This window comes from Agrilus planipennis, unplaced genomic scaffold (genome assembly GCF_000699045.2).
Source record: "Agrilus planipennis isolate EAB-ADULT unplaced genomic scaffold, Apla_2.0 scaffold195, whole genome shotgun sequence".
Taxonomy (NCBI): Eukaryota; Metazoa; Arthropoda; class Insecta; order Coleoptera; family Buprestidae; genus Agrilus; species Agrilus planipennis.
Genome location: NW_020439173.1, coordinates 203,688 through 211,649, shown reverse-complemented (window position 1 = coordinate 211,649; position 7,962 = coordinate 203,688). Strand labels below are relative to the sequence as shown.

Here is a 7,962-nt window from a genome sequence, read left to right as displayed (position 1 = left end):
TATTAAAACTTTATTATTAATAAAAATAAAGCAATTATCTTTAATGTGAATATTTTTTTTGTGTGTAAGTAATAAGCACATTCGATACTTCTGTTTTCAAATAGCATTAAAGAGGCTGCTTATCTGACTACAAAGGAAACAAGAAATAGAAAAAAGGCGATTCATTCTCTACAGAGACAATCTAAAGATTTTCTATTAAATTATTGAATAGAATAAATATTATTTTGAAATTTTACCACTACAAATCATCTGCTTTTTGATCTGCAACTACTGGGAGTAGTTCCTAGTAATGTTTCAACTGAAGGTCCCCCTAATAATTTCTCCCTAATGGCCCATCGAAGTCGTAGGTGATTATCTTCCCCTGGTAACTTACATTTGGACCACTCTTGCTGATAAAATTGATACCTTGCCACAGGGTCACTTCTAGCAGGTTTTACAGTAACTCTAGGTCTTATAACTGAAACATTGCATCAGAAAACATAATTTTAAACTTAAGACAATGCAATTCTTATGAAATAACATTCTAATACAATAATTTCAAAAAAACTCAATAAGAACCAACAACGAAACTTTAAAACTAATTTGTCAGAAGAAATACATATATTAAGGGAAAATTATACATACTCTGTAGTGTTTTATTTGTTCTTATATAACTTCTACTCAATAAAAACACATTACTTACATGATGATTTTGGTTTCAAATCACTCCTAGAGCTACCTATGGTCCTGCTTCTAGTCCTGCCGGTACCTTGTGAATAACAAGATTTAACTTCACTTGTAAAAATATTGGACTGCCCTATAGAGCTTTCACTGCCTTGAAAGTTCTTGTTACGATGTGTTACTTTAACAACTCCAGACATTTCTTTGCCTCTCAAGTTTAAATCTAGGCAGTCATTATTAGAAGAATCTGCTGACAATGCAGACGATCGTTGATACACCGTTTCTAAATTACCAGTAAATAATGAGCACCTTCTGCTTGCTTTATTATTGCTGGCATAATCACATACTTTCATAGGACTACTTGCTTGGTCACTAGTTTTGTCTGGCCTCACACTGCAAATTGAAATAGGAACTGCACTATCTGTTCGATATTTTGGCCTTTTAATTTCCACTGTTATACATTTTGTTGTTGGGTTTGGTTGGTGTTTAGATTTCGCTTTCGCTTTACAAGGTGAGGCTGATAAAGAATCCTGGGCATTAGTCTCTCCTTTTTCGGTTCTCTGATGTTGTCGTTGGTCATACTTAATTAATTTCTTTAAATCTAAATGTATGATAGCGATAAAATATATTGTGCAGATCATATATCATACTGTACCTTTCATGAATTCCTTCAATTGCACCTGAGAAATATTCTTGTAGCCTAACTCATTTAAATAATACAACACTTCACGGGCATCTATTTGGTTAACCATTTTATGGAATAATTACAAAATTATCATATGAAAAACTATATTTTTATTTATAATAATAAGTTAACCAAAAAAGCACAAAAACGGTTATTATCTATAGGCAACACACAATACATAATTTTAAATTTAAGATTATTGTGGCTAAGCAACCTACTTATGTAACTTATTTATAATAAATACTCTATAGATAATATTAAATACCATTTTAAATATTCGTAGCTAACAGTACAAGCTTTAAAATCTCGTAATTACGTAATTGTAATGGTGTAGATAACTCTTTATAATTGGTCTTGTTATTTGTTAATGAAATAATCTGTTTGAGGTCTAAATCTTTAATGCCCTCTTCATACGCTGCCCTTAAAGACGACTTTGATAAGTGAAAAAGATTATCTACGGCACTTTTAAATTTTTTCAAAATTTCCCTAAAAAAAATATAAATCTAATTACTGATTTTCTTTTGAAACATATAATTAATTTACCTCTNTTTCTTTTGAAACTTATAATTAATTTACCTCTTTTTGTTGTATTCTGCTGAAGTATCTTCGAAGTTTTCCATTAAATAAATATTAGTTTTAATATGCAGTGGTTTTGCCTTAATTATTACATACAAAAGGATCGCTGAAACATCCCTCTCTTCCACAATGGGTATTTGGAGCTCGGAATCTAAAAATTGTATTCTATATTCTACATTTTTGAAACGTGTATCTATCCATCTGTACCTGAATTTATGCAGAAAATTTTAATCAAAAAGTATTTCAGATCAGCATAAATCAAGTCAAGTGTGGTACATATACAGTTCAATTTCTTTATAGGAGAGTCGTGATTGTCCAAATTTGCAAATTCCGTTATCTAAAAGTTAAAAAGCAACACATAATAAAAATTGTCTTTAGGGAACTGTGGGACTTATTACAGCTGGTAAAAAGTCAAGAGAAAATTTTGAAGGGGCCCCAAGTTGATCAGCGGAAATATTTAGATCACAAAAGGTCTTGCATTTTCTAAAAAGTAGCTCGTCTTCTTTGTTTAGATTATACTGCAACTCATTCATGTTCTCACTGGACATATTTGGGTTGCCTACATCCGTTTGATGCACTTTATTCACTTCCATATTTAAGGCGCCAATTTGTTTTTAAACTATTTAAATTGCATGATTTAGATAATTCCTTTTTAACACTTGAATTTATTGTTAATAACAAAAATTTAAAAGAGCACTCTCAAATATGATTAAACAAACAAATTATGAGATTATTTCGTGTTTACACTTACTTAATTATATTCAGTACCTTTTTTTTAATTGATTGCAATTTGTTTTTATTTAAACAAAGAATATTTGGTTTTTAATAATTCTCTACTTAAACTAGTAAAGGTTCTTCAATATGACGACTGTTTCTATAGAAATTGTTAATCAAAACACTATTTCCTATGTTTGTATTATCTGACTAAAAAAATCATTAATTGCGTAATATTTGTTCTTTTCAAAAATATGGACAATGAAAATAATGTTAGTTCAATTTCTGAAGGAATATTTCCAAAACATTTTCCACCCCCTAGCACATACATGGGTGCGTATAAATAAGATAAGAACTAAATGATTTAATGTATAACGAATATTAATTTATTTTTTTTTTGTTTTCCTAGAAAACGAAGTAATGTCCAATTTACCCCTTCAAATGGCTCTATATTTCAATGTACTGTTTTTTCCGTTTTGGTGTTGTGTATTAATTTATTTTTTAATACTAAAGGTAAATCACAAATCTTTAGGTGATTATAAAAAAGCTACTTTAAAAGAAGCTAAAAATCCGATAGGTAGATATAAAAATGTATCTAATTTTTATTTTTTAATTATTTCAGCATAGTAATTATTCTGAATTGTACCAATTCATTACAATTACTGTATTAGTTGCAGTAATATTAATCGAAATTTTAAGATTATTTATTGGTTACGAAGGAAATCTGAAAGATAAGGCAAGTCTTTCAAAATACCTTAAAAATTTTTTTAAAGTCTGACTAAACAATTCACGTGCAGATTCCGGAATTGGCTGGTTTTTGGATGCTTTCGTTTTTATTACAGTTCCCTCTTCAGGGATTTCTGCTATTAAATCCCTATTTCAACCTACATGTGATTGAAACTGTGTGCCAATCAATTATTTTTATTATGCTCATCTTCCAAATAATTTTTGGCTACATAGCGTTACGAAACACGACGAAAAAGCAAGCAGCATATTATAAGATAGTGAAACAACTGACACTGAAACAGAACTGAATTGTTTAAAAAGAAAAAACAAAAAAAAAGGAAACAATAAAAATTTTTTGATTATCACAATGGTGTTATTATTCTGCATATACCAGGGACATTAATACAAAGTTCATGAGACTATTTACACTCTGGAAGCAACAGCTTCAATATCATATCGATCATAAAATTCAATTAGATGTACAATACATTTTTCTAAACCTTCTGAGTATAACTCCATTCCGTCAATTATCGAAGATTCATCTTCATTTTGATCAACAGTTAAAATATTGAAGAATTCTCTTCGAGAAGGGGAAAATCGTATCATAATCTGTTATATCACATGTAGAATTTTAAATTAAAAAAAAGAAATAATAAAAAAGTATCTCACATTAAATAAGTGCGATCCCATCCATCCATGATATGATTGTAAAGTTTCTGAGTAAGCAACTCTTAAATACGATGAAAAATTCTGTTCTACAATGTCAACATCCGCATCTTCGATTATTAATTGCAAAAACCGTAAGATGAAGTGTAAATTTCTGGTTAAATTGAAAAAAAAGTTATTTTAAAAATACTGTTTAATATAAGCTCACCGTCTAAGCCATTCCAAAGAATCTTTTATTATGAGTCCACCTTCTGCTTTTTCTCCAAAAAGCATGTCTTCCAAAAATCTATTCTTTCCGGGGTTTTCATTGTATCTTTTATAGATTTTCTGCAAAAATTAACTCTTAACATAAAGTATTTCGAATGATTCGTTGATCTTACCTGAATATTTCCTTGAATATCGTTGCGAATGGACGCAAAAACTTTTCCAAACTTATCTGAAATTTTATTTTAAAAACGTTAAAATTGAAATACCAAAAACAGTTATACCAATGAAGTGAATTATGTCGCTCGAAGCAGCTAAAAATTCTTTCGTGTTAATTTTATTATCAACCAACGACGGAAATTGTTTCAAAACCGAAATAAAATATGTTTTATTTATCACATTTTGCGAAACAACTTCAATTTCTTCGTTCGTTGTCATTTAAACGCTTTATTACATTAAAAACTAGTCAATTTAAAACAATAACTGTCAAGATAATGACAATTAATTACATAAAGTTTAAATCAAACAAATTACCTTTTCAGTCAGTTTTGTTTTAGTTAATGGCCTTATCAGTAAAAGCTCTTTAAATAATTTAAATTTCAATTAATTGTACAGTACCCCTATTCAGTCTTTAAGGAATTACATTTTGTAAATTTGTCCTTAAATAAATAAACAATTTAAAACAAATGTTTTATTGCAAATAAACTAAAATAATACATTCTCAGTATATTTAAATTTAAATACAGGATAAAAACACAAAATAAATAAATATATTCTCTTCAATATAAAGCGCAACACTACATCACAAAAATTTGTTAACAGTTTAGTTTATGAGAGACTTTTAAAGTTTCTCCTGCATTATCAATGCAAAATATGGTGACTTCATTAACATCAGATCCACTAAGTTCTTCAATTGGGATCTGAAACTGATATTTCAACACTTTCTTGTCAAATATCCAGTGTTTTATCACCAATTCTTTCTCTTTACTTCTCAATTCTACTACTCGAATACCAGCTAAAGACCTCAAGAGATGCATGCTGGAGTTAAAGTTAATCCCAAGCGAAATGTTCTTAAAACTATTTAACCATTTGTGATAATTTAGGATAGAAAGACAGTTTGCAGTCCAGTTGAAGTCAAATTCACTTAAATCTATATAAAATTTTCCCATCTCCCTGTTCTTGTCATAATCATCCTTTATAAAGAAATCTTGGATATTGTTAAACCCTCGACCCATAATTCCCGTCCTTGTATGTCCTAAATCCAAGGTATGGCACAGCTCATGTAAAGCTGATCCTAATGTCGTTGAGTAGCAACCTGCAATAGTTCCTCTGAAAGAATTATTATTAATCACCTTTTAATCATGAGCCAAACTCTAACTAACCGGTAGCAACTATCATCTAAGAACTGTGATTTATTAACTACACTTTCATCCTTGAATCTATCTAGAACATTAGAAACATATTCTGGCCATGTGTAAAGACAAGCACTTCCAAGCAGGGCTAATCCACCTCCCCCAAATGCTACATACCCTTCTGCTGCATCAAATATGTTGTTAGATACAAAACCTTTATCCTTGTTGAAATAAGTGCAGGATAAGAATGCTAAATACTTTGTTTTAGAACTGCCTATGGACGAATTCATTATTTCCTTGGCAAAATACTGCCACAACTGTTCCTGATTTGTTTTCCGAGCCTCTTGATAAGTTAAATTGCTATTAAAGACACAACAACCTGCAGAACTTAATTCAAAGGTTTTTCGACTGTGACCAACCATTTCAAGCAGTTCGGCAAAAATCAGTTGCAATATCTTACACCCGAGCGTGATTCTTTTGCAAGCACTTTCAGCAGAGTTATTTTCATTCGGGGGACTTTGAAATCTACCATCACTTCCATTACAAACAATGTATAAAGGTTGCACAGTGAAATCAGTAACTCTGGGACTGTACTCCACAACTATTTTGGCAGAAGAGCACGCACAACTTATCTTAATATAATTTTTACCTATCTGCAGTTCAATAAGACTTTTTATTGAACTGTTAATGCATTCAACAGGATATATTTGTGTTTCTTTATCATGGGTCACACAAGAGGTTATACTTTTTAAATTACATTTTACTCCACAGTTCTCTATTACACCCTTCAAAAACAATAACGAGTGTGGGTAGCTACTATTATTATCTATATTATAAAGCACAATTCGATGAACATTAACCATTTTATTCACAATTTAAATTAAATCAAAGGTGTGGACAATAATGCTCGCTGCTGTTAAGATGAATGAAATACTAAATAAACATGGGTTAATTCAAAAGTACGTTGGGAATATATAAAATAATAACAATAATATACGAGTAATTACTTACAAGAATAACAATTCAGTATTTATGTTTAATTAAAATTTTAAATAACAGAACGGCGGCCATCACAAAACTGCTCTGGCCATCTATATTCACAATCGTGTAGTTTTAACTCCATTTCTATAGAGATTGCCTAATTGATACCCTTTAATGTAGCTACTGTCCGGTAGGTAACACGAGCTGTTCTATTTAGCAATTATTTTCAAAAATTAGTAATTCACCATAACAAGAAAGTAGAAATACAAATAAATCGATAGAAACTGAACTTAAAGCTTTCCTTTTTCTAAACAGTTAACTTATCGTACTAAAAACCTACCAATATGATATGCTTTCTTAAAAAATTGGAAATATAACGACAATAAATCAATGAATTTTGTTGTAAAAGATTATTTTTTTAAAAATATTGTGTGCACCTAAATAAAAACTGTGCTTTTTATTTAAAGAAGATCCTTCTAAAAATAAAATAAATGCAATCGACTTCATTTATATATTTCTTGCATATTAAAAACATCGAGTCTTTAACATTCGATTTGTGAATGACCTGCTGTATGGTCACCATTCGTAGGAAGAAGACAAACGGCACGTAGGCTACGGCGGTATCAGAGGGTGAATGTGTCCGAACGTCCTCTACAGGAAGTAAACAAGGTTGCATTTTTACATAATATTATGTTTTAGTGTTCAACAGTGTGAATGGACCTCTTTTTTCAAGTTCAAACTATTCACTCTTCATTTACACGATTTACTATTTACTGTAATTTCATCCATAAATTAAACTACATAGTAGCGGCCGTGTAAGCCCAATTATCAATGATACCTTTTTTACATAATATTTCATACAATGTGTGTGTCTTCTCTCTAAAACTTGTTATGTTCATTGCCGAGGAAAATTAATAAAAGGAAAAAGTAAACATGTTTTCTTTACCACTAACTTCTCGTACAAAAAAAAGCAACATTCATACTTCTATATTTTTGATTGATTCATTGATTCATTCTCGTTATATTTACTATTTTTGGTAAATTCACTTACCCGTGTTTAGAACGGGGCACCAATGTTTGCATCATTTCTGCTAAAATATACTAGTTCTTGCCCCTATCAGTCACTGTGAGCTCGAAACTATTAGCACCATTGCTTCGAGTGGTCGAAATTCACTTTTGTAAACAAAACTATGACGTAGTGTCGGCCATCATTTTTTTAATTGTTGCTGTTGTCGGCCATCATTATTTTCTAATTGTTGCTGTTGTCGGCCATCATTCTTTTCTAATTGTTGCTGTTGTCGGCCATCATTCTTTTTCAATTGTTGTCGCATTGTCACTGATGTCGGCCATTATGGTTTTTTAATAGATGTATAGTAATCAATGATTAAAATTTAAAGG

At 30.3% G+C, this 7,962-nt stretch overlaps 3 protein-coding genes across 3 annotated transcripts in view; all 3 read right to left on the bottom strand.

Annotated features, from left to right (window-relative positions):
* The window catches only part of LOC108739834 (hydrolethalus syndrome protein 1 homolog), a 2,700-nt gene extending 1,201 nt beyond the window's left edge, over nt 1-1,499 (bottom strand). The window contains exons 1-3 of the mRNA XM_025977998.1: nt 1,316-1,499; nt 683-1,261; nt 237-457 (exon numbers count right to left, since the gene is read on the bottom strand). Coding sequence (XP_025833783.1) covers nt 246-457; nt 683-1,261; nt 1,316-1,412 — 888 coding nt within the window. The 5' untranslated portion in view covers nt 1,413-1,499 and the 3' untranslated portion in view covers nt 237-245. The remainder of the gene's footprint in view (nt 1-236; nt 458-682; nt 1,262-1,315) is intronic.
* A 22-nt stretch (nt 1,500-1,521) lies between these two features.
* On the bottom strand, nt 1,522-7,640 carry LOC108739854 (the record flags this gene model as incomplete). Its single annotated transcript, XM_025978004.1, has 7 exons — nt 1,522-1,831; nt 1,922-2,072; nt 2,129-2,258; nt 4,031-4,181; nt 4,236-4,354; nt 4,408-4,463; nt 7,616-7,640. Coding segments are annotated over 7 exons (849 nt in total), but the record flags the coding sequence as incomplete, so codon positions are not given.
* Nucleotides 4,949-6,588, bottom strand: LOC108739853. Its single transcript, XM_018473939.1, has 2 exons — nt 5,614-6,588; nt 4,949-5,560 (listed from the first exon to the last, which is right to left on the bottom strand). The coding sequence occupies exons 1-2, from the start codon at nt 6,444-6,446 to the stop codon at nt 5,047-5,049; spliced, it is 1,347 nt and encodes a 448-aa protein (XP_018329441.1). The 5' UTR covers nt 6,447-6,588; the 3' UTR covers nt 4,949-5,046.
* Nucleotides 7,641-7,962: the final 322 nt, after the last annotated feature.

What these genes read in the sequence shown, in the direction of transcription:
- LOC108739853 (XM_018473939.1), bottom strand. Translation starts at nt 6,446, where the DNA reads ATGGTTAATGTTCATCGAATTGTGCTTTATAATATAGATAATAATAGT. An exon ending in TTAGATGATAGTTGCTACCG is followed by an intron (nt 5,561 to 5,613) that starts GTTAGTTAGAGT and finishes TAATTCTTTCAG; the next exon opens with AGGAACTATTGCAGGTTGCT.